A 19,042-nucleotide genomic window follows, 5' to 3' on the forward strand; every position below is an offset into this window, starting at 1 on the left:
CACTTTAGCAGTGCTGTTTTCTTATTCAAGGAGAGAAACTAACACAGATATACTATGTGTACACACACACACACACAATCCTATTCTAGGGACTTGCTGATAGCTGTTGTTGAACTCAAATGACTATTTTTGAGTGTATCTGTGTGTGTGTGTGTGTGTGTGTGTGTGTGTGTGTGTGTGTGTGTGTGTGTGTGTGTGTGTGTGTGTACACATGGTATATGTGTGTTTGTTTCTCTGTTTGAATGTGAGTGAAGAAGAGATAAATATCTGTGTATCTGGTGTTGAGGAAGAGGATGTGATGTCATAGGAGCTTCTAGAATTATCAATCCACCCAGTGGTCTGGGTTTTAATCCAGATTAGACCCTCCCTCTGGATTAAAACCCAACCCACTGGGTGGACTGATCATTTTGTGTGTGTTGTCTTGTTTATTTGTCTGTTATGGAGAGAGCAGGAGAGTGTGTGCGATTGCTTGCACACAAACACATGTTCAGATTGTCTGGATGTTCACACACGGCGTAATACCCAAAGGACTAACACAGGACTGTTGTGTGTTTGTGTGTGTGTGTGTGTGTGTGTGGTCTTGTATGGTCTTCTTGTATCTACAGCATCTGGAGGGTTCCCAACGTGAACTGTGTGGACAGTAATGGATACACACCCCTCCATCACGCTGCCCTGAATGGCCACAGGTGAGTGTCTGGCAAACACACACACACATATATACAAACACACAACCTACAGTCATACATAACCACTTGCACTCAGACATTACCACAAGGCAGTGAGTTTACAGTTAGCAAACTTTGAGTCTTTGTTCTCTGCTCTCTCTCTCTCTCTCTCTCTCTCTCTCTCTCTCTCTCTCTGTGTCAGTGACGTGGTGGAGCTGTTGCTAAGGAACGAGGCGCTGGCCAACGTTGCTGACAGTAAAGGCTGTTATCCGCTCCACCTGGCAGCATGGAAGGGAGATCAGTACATCGTCAGACTCCTGATCCATCAGGGCCCGTCCTACCCCAAACTCAACGAGCAGGTTTGAACACACACACACCCACACACACACACATCCCTACACACAGACCCCTACACACACACACGCACACACCTATATACATGCGCACACACCTATATAGATGCGCGCACACACACACCTAAAGACATTTTTTTATTATTATGTCAGTAGGTCTTTCTGTTAAAATCTTCCTTTGTTATGTTCAGACCTTTCTTCCTTTATCTGGTTATTTGAGCATAATCGGGATTATTTCTAGTTCTGGATTATCTCTGGTTTCTGTGCGCGTTCTTGATCTCTCAGGACGTTGAGTGTGTGTGAAAAGAGCGCGAGAGATGCTTCCCTGTTCTCTTCCCAACACTTCCATACACCCTCGCTCTGCTTGGCTGGGAGCTGCTGCGTTCAGCTTCACAAACCGGTCGCTCAATGCACTCTGTGTGTGTCACAATTTGGCACATTTCGGAACGATTCCGGCAGCCTGGACAACCCTCTGGAAGCAGTGCCTCAAGACGGAGAGAGAGGGAGAGCTCTTCTCCCGCCGCGGGGGCTGGCTCTAAGACCCAGCCAGGTTTCCGTGGATACCGCAGCTCCCTGGCTACCCACGAGCCCCACTAAGTAAAGCTGAGGAGACAGGAAGTCTCCGTCCCACACTTCCTGCTGCCACAGACAGTGACAGAGGGCAAAAGGGCATGGCAAGTTTTCCCAGCAGCAAAGCACTGTGGGTCAGCACCCACAGCCTGAGAATAAGGGCTTGATCTGCTCATAGGAACTATTGAGTGGAAGGAATACACACACACACACACACACACACACACACACACACACACACACACACAGAAATGTGTATGTGCCATTGTGAGTAATGAACTAAGTGGTCTGAAATGATCCTTGTTAAGGTGACTTATCCTTTAAATCCTTTAAGGTCTTATCCTTTAAATATTAATTTAATGGAATTGGGAATGTAGGGATGTCTTGGGAATGTTGTGTTGTCTTGAGAATGTTACAATGTCTTGGGAATGGTAGGACGTCTTAGGAATGTTAGGACGTCTTGGGAATGTTACGTTCAGAATGTTAGGATGTCTTGGGAATGTTAGGATGTCAGGATGACTTGGGAATGTTAGGATGTATTTGGAATCTTATCCCGCTGCTCAGTGCTAGTGCACCTTCTTTCTTTAGTTGTTGCTCATTTATTTCCTTGACTTGGTTCAGTGGAAATGACCCAAAATGAAATCATACGTGAGTGCCTCAGCTAGTAGTGCTGAAACCAGGAGAACGTCCCACTGCACTGCCTGGACTCTGGCTGAGTTCTTCATGAGTTATGTCTTCATTTCCTTTTCAGTCATTTTCTTCTTCAGTCATGTTCATGCCTGTTTTATCATGCCATCACAATGTTTATTAACCCCTTCTGTATGTGTGTGAGCGGGCATGCGCGCGTGTGTGTGTGCGTGTGTGTATGTGTGTGTGTGTGTGTGTGTGTGTGTGTGTGATCAAGATACAGCGTGCATCTCCACCCTGTTCTCTTCCCTCTGCAGAGTTCTCTAGACCCCAGAGAGTTCAAACGCAGTGGCCCATTTGACCCCTATATTAATGCCAAGGTGTGTACCCAAGCGCTGCCTGACCTCTGCCCTTTGACCTCTCTGCATGCTTTCTGCTCTTAACTGGCCACATTGGGTGTGTGTCTGCTCGATGGCTGCATGATCTAGGGACTCTAATCTACTGTTTCTCAGCATGTGTGTGTGCGCGTGTGTGTTTTTGTTTGTGTGTCTGTGTGCATGAGAGAGAGTGAGAGAGAGAGAGAGAGAGACACAGAGTGACAGTGGAATTCATCTCTACGTTTGTGTTTTTGATAATCCGTTGTTTAGGAGAAGGTGTTCATGCTACTCTCTTGCCTGAATGTTACTGGTTGCGGATCACTGTTTGAACTGGGGTTGCGTTTGAGGGTGTGTCTCGTAAGAGACACCAGTGTGAGGGGCTCGCTGAGGGTGGGTGTGTTTGGGGGTTAGCAGCCCAGGTAGGTGTCCAGCTAGCTGCATTATCAATAACACAGTGGGCTGTCTGGGAACAGGAATTTCTGTTCTCCCATTAATCATGTCATTACCGCGACTAATTTGTATTACTCTGACACGTTCCACTTTCTGTAGCATGGGTGTGAAGGGGGGATTCTTGCTGTTTCAGACTTTTAAACATGACTCACTATTAGCAAGCCAACAGGCATTTTTATTAGCTAGCTAGCGGTGTACCTAGCTTGAGAGAGTGTTGATGCTTGTGTGGTTTTTGTGATGCTTGTGTTGATGCTTGTGTTGATGTTTGTGTGATGCTTGTGTGGTCCAGCAAAACTAGACTTGTCTGGGCGTCCTGGTTTGTAGATGAAGGTCTGGTCTCTGCACACGTGTAATGTGTCTGTGCAAATGTAAGAGATGAGAACTTAATATCGATAGATGTGTTAAGGCTGTTGTGGGCATCTGGACAGAACTGCATCTTTCTGTTGACTCGGTATCACAAACACACACACACACACACACACACACACACACACACTAATGCTAGCTAATATGTTTTTAAGTGTGGAAGTACAGGTGTGTGGGGGAGGCTGTTTTCATGTATTTGACAGGTTCTGTGCTGACACACATGCACACACACGCACTGTGTACTGTGTCTTCCATGCATGAATACTTTTTTGTGCAGAGCAGAGACAATGTTACGTGAGCTTTTAAACTGTAGTATTATAATTGTGTGTGTGTGTGTGTGTGTGTGTGTGTGTGTGTGTGTGGCACTCTCACCGTGTGTGTATGGGGGGGGGGGTATTTTCACTGTGTGTTTGCTAATACAGTTAACACCAAGATTTGGAGCACACCTACACACACACACATACACACACACAAGCAGACGCACCCACACACTGCCTCAGAGAGATGTCTTTCTGTAGGAAAGTAGGTGTGTGTGTGGGAGTGTTCGTGTGAGGGCGTCTGTGTGCATGCGTGCTCGCTGGCATGTGTGCGTTCACACATAAACAATATTACCCGCAGTACAGACACACGTCCACACATACACAGTATTACCCCCAGTACGGACACACACACGTCCACGCATGCACAGTATTACCCCCTGTACGGACACACACATTGACAGCCTTTTGCCTGCACAGTATTACCCGCAGTACGGACACACAGACACACATGTTGACAGCCTTTTGCATGCTCTCTGCTCTGGAGTAGCTGTTAACTAGTTTTCTCACTGTGTGAAGTGTGTGTGCGCACACAAGCACTCGGGACACTTCTGTCTCAACACATCAGAATCAGGGAGGGTGTGATTTTCTATTTATTTATTTTTGTAGGCGTAGAAAACTAGAGAAAGGGAGTTGCTTAATGCAGAATGTGGTTTGGGTGTGTGTAGCCATGGTAACCATGTCACAACTGACTGGGAAAGTGGTTGATCTAAAGAGAACAGAGCCCAGAGAAAGGAAAAGAGATGGAGTGAACGGGGGCAGCATGCTATGCACTCAAACGTCAAATTCACGCTCAAATTCCAATTCAAAGATGATTTTAGTGTAAGGAGTGGAACTGATTCATGCTGGTGAGATGTGGCTACTCACAAATCAAACTTGGACACCCAGCTGAAATTCTGCATGACACATTTTTTTAAGTATCCTGCAAGTGTACAGAAAAAAACAACAAATAAATAAACAAACAACGCCCATAGAGCTAAATTAGACCAATATCCACTAATATGCAACATTTAAAAAAGGGCTTTTTAAATACTGGCTACATTAAAAAAAATTAAAATAAACTAGTGATCCCCCGCTCCTACCGTGCAAGACTACAGTGCGAGATCGTAAAGCTGCACTTTCTGACTGAGTGTGACCAAGCGCACTAAATTCACGTCACAAAAAGCTACAGCCTGCCAGACTGCCCTTCCTGTTGGGAGGAAAGAGTGTAAGGAGTCCGATAACTGGACGGTTCGGACCTGCCTGCAGCCTGGGGGGGTGGAGACTAGCCCCCCCCCAACAACACAGCACAGTTTGGTGCCCAGTTACACATATTACTGCACAGTAATTACAAAACTTTAGACACATTTGAACATGTTGCAATGCGGACATTTACACGCACTTGGGCGCACGTCTTAAATCTGAGTAGTTTATACGCGTTTGCAAACAAAGCTCCATTTTCAATTCCTCACCAGAAGTTAATGGTATAAACAATGTATTTGTCTGTATTGTGAATTTTTTAACAAAAGGGCGTTTGTTGTTTAGCGCAGAAACGCCAGTGTCTGAGGGAGCAGACGAGCGCAGAGGTTCTGACAGTCACGCCACCACGTTAAAACCCACCACGTCTGACACGCTGTGGGGGTGTTTTGTAGTGTGAGGTTGTGGTGTTGTGTAGTCACATGACTACATGCAGCTTCATTCTCTCTCTCTCTCTCTCTCCCCATCCCTCTCCACTCTGATTTTTATCTTATCAGATTATGAATGGAGAATTGAGAATTGTCTTGGTGTGTGTGTGTGTGTGTGTGTGTGTGTGTGTGTGTAGTATTCCTTTCCCTTAGGCATATAGTGATGATGTAACCATCTCTGCCATCGCCCTCACTCCAGAGGGCTCATAGTGATGATGTAAGAAGGGCCCAGTCACATGACTGAGGTCAGCTGACAGCGGGGTTCATGTTCTCGTGGAACTCCACTGGATTCCTTCTGGAATATTCCATCCCCAGAGCAGACGCACCCTGCATTAAGACTGGAAAAAAACACGATTTAAATGTGCAATATGCTGTTTAGCAGGATTAATATGCACGCACACACACACACACACGCAGTGCAGCAGGCGTTTTAATAAATGGCTTACAGTGTGCTGATGTTTCCCTCACAGCAGGCAATGATGTGAATACAGACACATGGACGGGGGGGGGGGCGGTCTTACTCAGAGAGAGAGAGAGAGAGAGAGAGAGAGAGAGAGAGAGAGAGAGAGAGTTGTGATTCAGTTGTCAGAGTGAAAGCCCAATAAAGACCAAAGATTTCCATGGTGACAATCCTAAAACTGTAATCTGTACTATTTTTCATCTTCTTCTCTCTCTCAGGATAAGCATAGACACACACACACAGGTTTAGTGAGCGCTTGTCTTCTCTGCGGTGGAGTTCATTTTCTGAACAGAAACTCACAACTGCCTTTGTTGGGGAAGTCGGTAGGACTGAACTCATGAAAACCCATGTGTACTGAGAGGTGTAAAGAAACGTGTTAGAGGAGGTGTGTGTGCTGCTTTGGAGGAGTGTGTACGCTGCGTTAGAGGAGGGGTGTGTGCGCTGCGTTGGAGGAGGGGTGTGTGTGCTGTGTTAGAGGAGGAGTGTGCACAGCGTTGGAGGAGGAGTGTGTGCTGCGTTGGAGGAGTGTGAGGATGTGTGGTTGTGGTCAGTGTGGTAAGTGAGAGAGAGAGAGAGATAGAGAGCGAGAGAGACAGAATCATAGAATGGGCGAGTCATGTCCAGTTGGAGAGCTCCTGTATCATATTAAATTGAAACACACACACACTCTCGCGCTCTCTCTGTCTCTCTCTCTCTCACACTCACTCTCTCTCCTCTCTCTCACACACACACACACACTCTCTCTGTCTCTCTCTCTCTCACACACACACACACACACACTCTCTCTGTCTCTCTCACACACACACACACACACACACTCTCTCTCACTCACACACTCTCTCTGTCTCTCACACACACACACACACTCTCTCTCTCTCTCTCTCTCTCTCTCTCACACACACACACACACACACACACACACACACACACTCTCTCTCTCTCTCTCTCTCTCTCTCTCTCTCATGCATACAACAAAGTGCACATAGATATTGTAATCAGTATTGAACTTTACATGATTCTGGACAGTCTGCACTCTGCACATTAAACAGAAAACCAGATTCAGTAGATGTGGACAACTGATGTGGTCTAATAAAGGAGGAGTGTAGGAGTCAGTGGAGAGAGGGAGTGATGGAGGGAATGATGATTACCAGGTTAGCCACTGCCACTTGGAGAAGAGATGTAACTCTCAGTTTCTGATCCCAGTTTAACTCCGGTTTTATCCCAGCCCTGTCCTGGACTCCAGGTTTACCCCAGCCCTGCAGCTTGTGAAGGGGATGCTTTACTCTTACGCTGTTATTCTTGTTATAGAATTGATTAATTTATGGGATTATCCACTCTGACTAACGACCCTTACTGGAGCACCAGTACTGCGGCCAGTCTGCTACTGGACCGAATATCTCTACCCTTTTGTTCAAGACAGAGAATTTAGGTCAGAAGCAGCTCTGAATAGGGGACGTTGGATTGCGGTTAATGGGCCCCTCTGCTAGTGCTGACTGTGTTTCACACAGTCACACACTGCCTGGTGCAGGGAACACTCTACTGGTCTTGTGTGGAATTACGGGTTCTGTGAGGTGACCATAGTTCTCCACAGGAACTGAATGCCAGCATTGTGGGTTTGAATCTCAGGACCCACACGTGCTGTCGTACTGGTGATAAATATGTACGTTTCTCTGGGTCTGACGAAATGCTTCTCAGATGCAATATATGAACGTTATTTGTGTATGTGTGTGCGTGATTCTATCTCCACTCTCTGCTGGACTGGTTTCACTTGGCTTGTCTGCTTCTTGTCTGTGTCTGAGCATCTGTTTATTCCCACAACAAAGCACACACACCCTGACGCAGTCTACTCACACACGTGCAGCACACAGCCCCTATAACTACTTTCCATCTGCCCTGTGTGTTTCTGTGTATGTGTGTGTGAGAGAGAGATTCTGGGCTTTCTTGCAAGTTGCCTTCTTGTAAGACCTTCTTGCGTCTGATAATTATTTACTTAATTTCAACACAAATAACCTCTCTGCTGACCTGAGATCAGTGTGTGGACGGTCGCCACCCCCAAACTCGACACTTCCTCCCTCATGTGCCACTCACTTCCTGCTGTCGTACCATTACGCGCCAGTCCAGCGCCACCGTCACGTGGACGTCATGTGGGGGACGGTGGATGTCCAGTAAGCCTGGACAGATCTCTGCCCTCCTCCCGGTAATGTGTCTTCTCTTTGCCTGGACTGCCTGGGGACTGGGGACGCATTCTGACGTCTGCAGTCAGCACGTGGTGGTTTAAGTTGGTATTTCGGGTCGGCCCCCCCCCCCCCCCCCACATACACTTCCCCGATGTGGCGTTGACCCCTGAGAGACCCGCTGAGAGTTGCTAGCTGCTGTTTGGACACAGAGCGTCACCTTACTCAAACTGGAACGGAACGGGCTACACAACCTCTGATCTCCTGAACTCAGGACACACAGACAAAAAACGGTCACCTCTCAGTGAGACTCGGGATGAGGAAACATCACTGAAATCAGTGAATTCTCTTATTAACAACTTTCAGTTTCACATTTATAAAGTGCATCACTAGTGAGGTACTCAGCTAGATGGTGTTTGGATCTCTGTATTTTTGACATCCTTGTTCACCCCCTCTCTCTCTCTCTCTCTCCCTCCCCGCCCCATAGAATAACGACAACGAGACCCCGTTGCACTGTGCGGCCCAGTACGGCCACTCCGAGGTGGTGCGCCTGCTCTTGGAGGAGCTTACCGACCCCACCATGAGGAACAACCGCTTCGAGACGCCGCTGGACCTGGCGGCGCTCTACGGCCGCCTGGACGTAGTCAAGCTGCTGCTGTGTGCCCACCCCAACCTGCTAAGCACCAACACGCGCAAGCACACGCCGCTGCACCTAGCCTCCCGCAATGGCCACCTGCCAGTGGTGGAGGTGCTGCTCGCTGCCGGCATGGACATCAACTACGAGGTGAAGCCCGCTGTCGCCCCCCGCTGGCTCGGAGAATATGCAGGCAGACACGTGAGGGGGAAAGAAGGAGTAGATGGTTGTTCTGAAATATGCGAGCGGTGCTGTGTGTGTGTGTGTGTGTGTGTGTGTGTGTGTGTGTGTGGTGTGTGTGTGTGTGTGTGGTAGTGGTTATGGGCAGTGGTAGCTCAGTGGTTAAGGTACTTGACTTGTAATCGGAAAGTTGCCGATTCAATCCATGCCACCGTTGGGTCCCTTAGCAAGACTCTTAACCCTCAATTGCTCAAGGCGTGCTCAGTCATATTTGTAAGTCACTTTGGATAAAAGTGTCAACAGGTGATTCTATCTCCACTCAGTGGTTTCACTTGGTTTGTCTGCTTCTTGTCTGAGCATCTGTTTATTACCATAACAAAGCACACACACCCAGACACAGTCTACTGATATACGTGCAGCACACAGCCCCTACAACTACCTTCCACCTGCCCTGTGTGTGTGAGAGACTCTCTCTCTCCCTCTCTCTCTCTCTCTCTCTCTCTCTCTTTCTTCCTCCTGGGATGTCTCATTATTACGCCCCATATATTTAAGTGGCTGTGGCCTCCATACCCGTCACCCTTGAGTAGACCAGCTTGGGGTGTTTTAGGGTTGGGCTCAGCATCTGCCTCCCACTCTGTGGACCACTAACGTGTGTGTGTGTGTGTGTGTGTGTGTGTGTGCAGACGGAGAAAGGCAGTGCCCTCCATGAAGCTGCCCTTTTTGGGAAGACAGATGTGGTCCAGAAACTCCTCAGTGCGGGTAAGCATGTGTCATCTGTCCTCACCCTGAGATGGCCTGGTACACAGAACCAGGCCAGGAAGAACCCTGAGACCTGGTTCTGAAGCAGCATGTGTGTTCTGTGGGCTACGAGCCTAGGATGGGTGTGTGTGAGGTGTAATGAGAGGGTGAGTGTGTCTGTGTGTGTGTGTGTGTGTGTGTGTGTGTGTGTGTGTGTGTGAGGTGTAATGAGATGGTGAGGGCGGGTGTGTGTGTGAGGTGTAATGAGAGGGTGGGTGTGTGTGAGGTGTAATGTGATTTTGTGATCCAGGTATCAACGTGAACATTGTGGACAGTAAGAACCTAACAGCACTGGACATTGCGAAGGAAATGCCCTCTCAGAAGAGTAGACAAATCGCAGCACTCATCCAGGGTGAGTGTGTGTGTGTGTGTGTGTGTGTGTGTGTGTGTGTGTGTGTGTGTGTGAGACTGTATATTGGCACGATCACTGAAGCCAATACAGTTGTCGTGCGTGTGGCTGTTCTTTCGACCAGCATTGTGCTCTTAAACGTGTAAGTGTGAGCTGTGTGCCCGAGTGCCCACGCTTATAGATCTAGCGGACATGTTTGTTTTTACACACATTGGGTACACGTGTCAGAGACACCAGTAACTACTGAATCACGATCTGCTGTTAGAGACCTGTGTGTCTGCAGAAATCACGCTTACTGGTGACCAGACCGTGTTACTAACCGTGGGCAAATGTTTGGATTACACAATCACTCTAAATAAATTTAGATTTTGTTAATCTTAATAAAGTATTTAAATCAGCATGTGTGTGGGTGTGTGTTTATTCAAGTTTGTGTGTTTATATGTCACTCTGTACACCTCCTCCAAACAACATACACAATGGTATTTCCTTATCTGTGTGTGTGCGTGCGTGCATGCGTGTGTGTGTGCATGTGTGTGTGTGTAGCTCATATGAGTGGTCATGCACCCAACCTCGCCCTTCCACCTCCACCTGTACCTCCACCCCAGGAGAACCTGAGCCCCCGGAGGAAAGGTCAGAGGTCAAATTCAATCCTAATCTTGAGTGTACTTACTATACATTTACATTTATGGCGTTTAGCAGACACTTGTATCCATAGTGACTCACAAACCTGCTTTACTTGTCTAACTAAAGTCCAAAAATACTCTCACCGAGACACTGGCAGAACCAAGAATCTCATCTGAACCTTGTATACGTTCTGGAATAAGAGCTACGATTACAATACATTAACAACACAATTACAATACACTTACAATATCATTCAATATAGAAGGACAGTATAGAATACAGAACCTTTTTAATGTTGTGGATTTAACTGTGTGCATAATTTGTGTGTTCATGTGCGTACGTGTGTGTGTGTGTGTAGGTGAAGTGGAGCAGCAGGTGTGTGAGCTGATGTCGGGTCTGGCACCGGTGTGTGTGGAGGAGAGTCCATACGAGTCTCTGTTTGAAGCCACATCTTGCCACTCCCTGGACAGCCTGGGCAGCGGCAAGTCCTCTGACCGAGATTCCGGACGGCCGGACAGCGAGGCAGGCAGGGTGAGACACCCCCCCCCCCCCCCCCCCCCCCCCGTACTTACCCCCCGTGACTGTTACACGCTTCAAAGCACCTGGAATGCCATCCGTATGACGTGTGCTGTGCAACGTTCCTTGACCTCTGAACCCTGGGTTAGCAGTGTCAGTCCTGCAATGTTTCCTTCCAACCATGTTCCAGCACACCTGACCCGGCACACTCGATCCTATGCAATTTCACGAGCCTCGCATGCACATCCTGCTTCTTATTCATTCCATCTGTGAGTATTGGAAGCTGTAGACCAGTAGCTTAGCTGGCAGCACCAAGGTCGTTGCTAGCCACGCGGAGGTCGTTGCTAGCCACACTGAGGTTATTGCTTTGATGACCAGGGAGCACAGATGATGTCATATATAATCACAATTATACTCAAGTCTCTCTGGATTAGAGCGTCTGCCAAATACTGACTACAGTGTAAATGTCCTTGTAGTGTTTCGTGTGACCATCTTGCCTGGTTCTTGTTCACACGGTGGAGACCGTCATGCTAGTAAAGGATCTTCGGTGTGTGTGTGTGTGTAAATGATTGTCAATTGAGGGATACTCCTATGGCTACATGTTTGTGTGTCAGAGGCTTTAGGAGGGACTGGGGAATGACGATGCAAGCAAACTGAAATGTAAGGAAACTGTGTGTCTGTGTGTGTGTGTGTGTGTGCGTTTGCAGTTGATTTCAAAAGATCGGCGCCTCCCTGCGTCTCGTCTCGTCCCCGGACACGAGGAAGAGCTGAGCTCCGAGGTGAAGTCCGACACACCACTGCTCTGGGTGAACACTAGAAACACCAGAAACACCATCATAGTGCTTTATGTGACAGTCTGGCATTGAATGTGTTCTACCAATAGGGGGAGACTGTGAGCCATGTTAGACTAAAATAATGGAATGCAGCAGTCAGAAGGGGAAAAATCTGGGGCTGTTGGGGGTTGTATGGAGCTGACACACCTGATGGAGGTTCTCCATTCAACGGGCACTTGGTGGAGCACTGCACTGATGAGACCATTTTGAGACCTGGTGTGTGTGGGTGTGAGAGAGAGAGAAAGCAGTCTCGTGCGGTAACCCACCAGCTGTAGGCTGGAGAAGAATGTGGAGCAAGTGTGTTACTCAGGTAGGGAGGTTTTCATCAAGCAGGTGTTGCGTTTGTGTTCTTCCAGGCTGCTCACACCAGCAGCAGTGTGGACGAGAGAGTGAACGAGGACGAAGACCACACGTACGAGACCCTGCACACTGCCCAGACCAAACACCCCGGTAACACACACACACACACACACACACACAGCCCAGACCAAACACCCCGGTAACACACACACACACACACACACACACAGCCCAGACCAAACACCCCGGTAACACACACACACACACACACACAGCCCAAACCAAACACCCCGGTAACACACACACACAAACACACACACACACAGCCCAGACCAAACACCCCGGTAACACACACACACACACACACACAGCCCAAACCAAACACCCCGGTAACACACACACACAAACACACACACACACACACACACAGCCCAAACCAAACACCCCGGTAACACACACACACACACACACACAGCCCAAACCAAACACCCCGGTAACACACACACACACACACACACCGCCCAGACCAAACACCCCAGTAACACACATACACAGCCCAGACCAAACACCCCGGTAACACACACACACACACACACAGCCCAGACCAAACACCCCGGTAACACACACACACACACACACACACACACACACACACACACACACACACAGCCCAGACCAAACACCCCGGTAACACACACACAGCCCAGACCAAACACCCCGGTAACACACACACACACACACACACACACACACACACACACAGCCCAGACCAAACACCCCGGTAACACACACACACACACACACACACACACAGCCCAGACCAAACACCCCGGTAACACACACACACACACACACACACACACACACACACACACACACACACAGCCCAGACCAAACACCCTGGTAACACACACACACACACACACACACACAGCCCAGACCAAACACCCCGGTAACACACACACACACACACAGCCCAGACCAAACACCCCGGTAACACACACACACACACACACACACACACACAGCCCAGACCAAACACCCCGGTAACACACACACACACACACACACACACACACACAGCCCAGACCAAACACCCCGGTAACACACACACACACACACACACACACACACAGCCCAGACCAAACACCCCGGTAACACACACACACAGCCCAGACCAAACACCCCGGTAACACACACACACACACACACACACACACACAGCCCAGACCAAACACCCCGGTAACACACACACACACACACACACACACACACACACAGCCCAGACCAAACACCCCGGTAACACACACACACACACACACACACACACAGCCCAGACCAAACACCCCGGTAACACACACACACACACACACACAGCCCAGACCAAACACCCCGGTAACACACACACACACACACACACACACACACACAGCCCAGACCAAACACCCCGGTAACACACACACACACACACACACACACACACACACACACACACACAGCCCAGACCAAACACCCCGGTAACACACACACACACACACACACACACACAGCCCAGACCAAACACCCCGGTAACACACACACACACACACACACACACACAGCCCAGACCAAACACCCCGGTAACACACACACACACACACACACACACACAGCCCAGACCAAACACCCCGGTAACACACACACACACACACACACACACAGCCCAGACCAAACACCCCGGTAACACACACACACACACACACACACACACACACACACACACACACACACACAGCCCAAACCAACCACCCCACTAACACACACACACATACCGCCCAGACCAAACACCGCAGTAACACACACACACACACACACACACACACATACACTTCTCAGACCAAACACCCCAATAACACATACAGCCAAACCGGTAACGCGCACACGTACACACACACACACATGCATGTACACACACATACACACACTTACTTTATTCCAATGCAATAATGGTCCCTTGTTATAAAAACCGCCACAGATATACTGATATATTTCTCTCTATTCATTTTGCTCACCCTCTTTTTCCTCCATCTCTCTCTTCCTCTCTCTCTCCCCCCTCTCTCTCTTCTCCCTCTCTCTCTCTCTATCTCTCTCTCTCTCTCTCTCTCTCTCTCTTTCTTTCCTATACTCCCATCTAATATCAGCTCCAAGCAGTAAGTGTGTATATAATAAATCCCAGCAGGTAGACCGTGGTGACTGAGGTCGCGCGCGTGTGTGTGTGTGTGTGTGTGTGAGTGTGATCCCCAGGGAGCAGACATACTCTCACACTGATAAACACATCTGAAATATAAACATACACATCAGTCGTCCGTGATTATATCAGCACATTTGATCTCGGAGTGAGAGCTTGGTTCACATCACTTCCTAACATTTTGTGTTGGGCTTGTCGAGGCAATCTGACAGTTTGTCAGTTGGTAAAGTGGGCGGGATTATCCTTCACGGTTCTCCTGTACAGGATGTGTCTGCCTGACCCTACATGCTTTGTTTTATAAGCTAATTATCATAAAATTATTATTTTCCTCAGATATATATTTTCTGATGCTTTCAGGTTTATTTTAGTTCAGGACTACTGCTGTTCCATGTTTTTTGATAAACTGGATGTATTATTATTTTTATCATCTTCTGTCTCTAGATAAGGACTCTAACTCCAAGTCTTCCAACAGCCTCCTACTTCAGGTAATGCTCTGTTTATTGTCTGACATGTCAGAATGGTTTAGTCCGTTACCCGTTTGCCCCCTGTATTGAGATGGTTTGGCCCTGTCCCAGCTCTGTCCCAGCCAGTTCCTAACCACCCTTCCCCCATTTTTTTCCATGTTTGTGTGTGTGTGTGTGTGTGTGTGTGAGAGAGAGAAAGAGAGAGAGAGAGAGAGTGCAAGCTATAAAAACATTCTCCTTGTTTCTTGTCTAGCAGCGGAAAGCTACCCCACCCTGTGACCTTCGACCTCCAGCCCCAAACACATTGAAGCCCCCAGGGCCTTCTGTCAGCACAGCACGGCCTCCAGCAGGTAACACCTGGCCCGCTCTGCACGCAACACCTGGCCCGCTCTGCACGCAACACCTGACCTGCTCAACATGTTCTGCACGCAACACCTGACCCGCACTAGGGTCACCCCTCCAGGGTTTGAGAATCTGAGCCACTGATCAGGACTCTCGTCTGTCTGCACAACCTAAAGTGTGTGGTGTTCAGGCAGATCGTGTAGTGTGGGGAGTCTTATGACGATCAAGGTCTCTCACATTGTCAACATCGTTTTAAAATCCTGTACTGTGGGCCTAGCTTAATAGGGAGTGTGCAGGCAAGTGTGTGTGTGTGTGTGTGTGTGTGTGTGTGTGTGTGTGTGTGTGTGTGTGTGCATCTGCGTGCGTTTGTGTGCGTCTGTGTGTGTGTGACTCCAGAGATTCTGTGAATACTAATGGATCTCTCAACTGAAACTCCAGAATTCTACCCGATTGGCCAGCTGCGATAGTCACGCTAAATGCCCTTTGCTGTTTGTTACCGTTCTGATCCTGTTTGAGGATCTGCCACACAGAGGGGAATGCTGGGAATTGGAGTTCTGCTGGAGACCCAGGGCGATTGTGGTACAGCCAAAGAAAGCACCAGTTCCTCTGCTGCCAGCGCAAGGGAGTGTTCATGAGAAAGTGGCCCGCACACGGGCAATGGCACAGAGCTCAGCCGATCCAAACACCTCGGAAGATTTGGTGTGGTGTTAATCTTTCATCTGTAAGTTGTGTGTGTGTGTGTGTGTGTGTGTGTGTGTGTGTGTGTGTGTGTGGATACTTAGATTTCAGACGCACTTAGAATCCCAGACGTACTGTTTGGGCGTACATCTCTGTACAGAAGTGTGCGGTTTCGGCTGGAGTCATCAGAGACGCTGTTGTCACTGTTGTGCGTTTCCCAGACTTCTGGAGTCCGTGGTACGCACGCGAGTTTTGCTCTCATTTCATATCTCAGCTAAGCTACTATTGGCTGACACTCGTCTGCTCCTGGGTTTCGTGTCACCGGTCATCTCACTAGAGGAGTTGCTCGCAGTTCAAGTCATAAAAATCTAACAGGTTTGAAACCATCAGATCGCCTGGGCAGTTTGGGAGCTTGATTGCGGCTCTCACACTACAAGAATGTCTGCATGACGTTCACTTCCATTCACCTCCTGATGTCACGAGTAAAATCAGGGTTCTAATCAGCTAAAGCTCGTGTTGTGTTATAGAGCTTTAGCGAGCTGCAGATCAAATGTCTTATAAAGGTCTTCCGTTATATTCGGTTCTCATTATGCATGTGCACAAGTATAAAACCATTAACTAGCTAGCTAGTGCACACGGGGATGGTTGTTACTTAGCAATTTGCCAGTGGGGCGATACAGTTTAGAAAAACACCGTGATGTTATCACCACTATCGGCATGGTCAGATCGCTTAACCAAAGAGAATGTGAGGTTGGAATTGAATATTGTGTGTGTGTCAATAAAGCTCTTCTACTTACTTATAAACACATGCGTGCACACCCACCCACAGCAAACAGAATTCCCCACATTCTGCAGTGTGTGTGTATGGGTGTGTATGGGTGCGTGTGTGTGTGTGTGTGTGTGTGGTAGAGTTTAGCCATCACTGCATGTGCTGCTGGCTTGCATCCGCTATATTCACAGCCTGACTCCACACTCTCTCCCAACTGTGTGTGTATATGGGTCTGTCAGCTGTTCCTGTCTATTATAACATCACCCCCCCCCAGCTGGGATTCTCAAGCAAACGTATTCATTAATTGCAATGGCCCCAGACGTAGCAAGTCACAGCCCGGACCTCCCGGTACCAGACTTCCGGACTTCAGTACTTCAGATGTTTGGATTGTGGTCAGAGTTTGAGGCACGTGTGTGTCCAGGAGCCTGGGAAAACCGAACTGCAGTGCGGAATTCCACTTGCGTTTGCAGAAAAGTCCTGCTGTTGGTCTTCTCAGTGGGCCACAGTAGGGACAGGACGTGCTGGTGTATCTGCATGTCGCTCAGTACTCTGTTGCTATAGCGCCTGCTCTCTGGAGTGGTACAGGCGGTAGTGTGTTAGAGAGAGGCTGCATTCCTGCTTTTGTGTGTGTGGTTGTGTGTCTGTGTTTGTGTGTGTGTGTAGTTTGTGAAGTTTAGAACAGAGAACAGTATTGACCTAATCTCCACATAGCTCCCTCGATGTTACACAACATCAGCATAACTGCAAAATGCTGAACATTGTGTGTGTGTGTGTGTGTGTGTGTGTGTGTGTGTATGTGTGTGTGCACTTGCATGTCTGTGAGTGTGTGCTTTGGTGTTTGTGTGTTTGGGTGTGCCACTCACATGGGGTTGGGTGGACCTGTGCATGACTACATATGGCCACACATGCATGGGCACAAACACACCACACACACACACACACAGAGTGGGTGGAGCAGTAGTCTGCCAGGCTTCAGAGGGTTATGGAGTTAAACCATTTTACACCTCTGAGTGAGGGTTCTGTTACCCCACAAACGTTTACCTTCATGTATCCTTCCATCGGGATGTTTCAGTGAAGTAAACACGCATGTTCGTGCGTGAGCTACACTGTTAGGGTTAGCTGGATCTGTTCTTGAGTAGAGGTTCTGGACAGAGGTCAGCTATGACATCACTTCCTGTCATCAAGCACCATTAATCTTTCAGTAAAATGTAAATCCCCTCTCTCTCTCTCTCTCTCTCTCTCTCTCTCTCTCTCTCTCACGCTCTCTCTTTCTCTCTCTCACACACACACACACACACACACACACACACACACACACACACACACACACACTCTCACCCACTCACCAGCCACTTGGGTGAGCGTGGTGGCTGTATGCCCAGACGCCTGGTTGGTGTCGTAGTGCAGGGATGTGTCTGAGTTCTGAGAGAGAGAGTGCAGACGCTGGACACGCACTACGCCCGAGCCAGATCCACAACCGTAGAGACGGCGAGAGGCTGCCTTCGTGGCCAGAGAGACACTTAAGGTCAGGAACCAGCAACGTGGAGTTTACTGCGCTGGAGTTATTTTAAGCTGGAAATAAGCTGAGAGTGTGAGGTGAGCGTGAGAGAGTGTGAGGTGAGTTTGAGTGTGTGTGTGTGATCGGGATTGTGTGTGTGTGTGTGTGAGTTTGTGAGTGACTATGTGAATGTGTGTGTGTGTGTGTGTGTGTGTTTGCTTTTGCAGTTGTCTTGCGGTGGTGTCCTGTTTCAAGCCTGCCACTCTTATTAAAGGTGTAACTGTGAAATGAACAGTGTCAAAGGAAAAAGAGAGAAAGAGAGAGAGAGAGAGAGAGAGAGAGAGAGAGAGAGAGGAGAGAGTAAACATGTAAGTGCTAGAAGTGGAGTGACTTGGAAGAGAGAGCGAGTGTTTGGCACGTCTCTCCAGAACTGGACGTCTCCCTCTGTTCTCTCTCACACTGCTCACGTGCTCTTTCATTCTCCTTCGCCGGTTTGCAGACAATACCGGATCTGTTCCACAGGGACTGGACTGTCCACCACGTGGGCGGATTCTCGTCGTCTGCAGCCGGCATTCTTTAACACGCTCCCTGTCTCCTCCCTCTCTCTCTCTCTCTCCTCTCTTGTTCTCTCTCTCTCATTCTGACTCTCCTCTCCTGTAAACCAGAGAACTCCTCGAGTGCTCAGGACCTCGGCGCCGGTGTCCCGGAGCAGTTCACTGGCCTCCTGCACGGGTCCTCGCCCGTTGTTGACAGTCGCGAGGGGGAGGCGCCCTTCACGGTGCCCCCCTCCGGAGTCCCGTCCAGCCG

General features: G+C 48.8%; 1 protein-coding gene across 7 annotated transcripts in view; it reads left to right on the top strand.

Annotated features, from left to right (window-relative positions):
• The window catches only part of LOC113568212 (ankyrin repeat and SAM domain-containing protein 1A-like), a 59,194-nt gene that overhangs the window by 11,177 nt on the left and 28,975 nt on the right, over positions 1-19,042 (top strand). For 5 of the 7 annotated variants that reach the window (XR_004775577.1, XM_035522379.1, XM_035522381.1 and 2 more), the window contains exons 2-14: positions 606-686; positions 868-1,024; positions 2,533-2,595; positions 8,511-8,807; positions 9,521-9,596; positions 9,886-9,987; positions 10,528-10,614; positions 10,967-11,139; positions 11,832-11,903; positions 12,314-12,407; positions 14,926-14,969; positions 15,202-15,298; positions 18,901-19,042. The exon at positions 18,901-19,042 is cut by the window's right edge and continues 334 nt beyond it. Coding sequence is in view for 6 of the 7 variants with exons in the window: in XM_035522379.1 (XP_035378272.1) it covers positions 606-686; positions 868-1,024; positions 2,533-2,595; positions 8,511-8,807; positions 9,521-9,596; positions 9,886-9,987; positions 10,528-10,614; positions 10,967-11,139; positions 11,832-11,903; positions 12,314-12,407; positions 14,926-14,969; positions 15,202-15,298; positions 18,901-19,042 (1,485 nt within the window). In the remaining variant the exon portion in view is untranslated. The remainder of the gene's footprint in view (positions 1-605; positions 687-867; positions 1,025-2,532; positions 2,596-8,510; positions 8,808-9,520; positions 9,597-9,885; positions 9,988-10,527; positions 10,615-10,966; positions 11,140-11,831; positions 11,904-12,313; positions 12,408-14,925; positions 14,970-15,201; positions 15,299-18,900) is intronic. The other 2 variants (XM_035522380.1, XM_035522383.1) reach the window with 2 other exon arrangements.

This window comes from Electrophorus electricus, chromosome 24 (genome assembly GCF_013358815.1).
Source record: "Electrophorus electricus isolate fEleEle1 chromosome 24, fEleEle1.pri, whole genome shotgun sequence".
Classification (NCBI taxonomy): Eukaryota; Metazoa; Chordata; class Actinopteri; order Gymnotiformes; family Gymnotidae; genus Electrophorus; species Electrophorus electricus.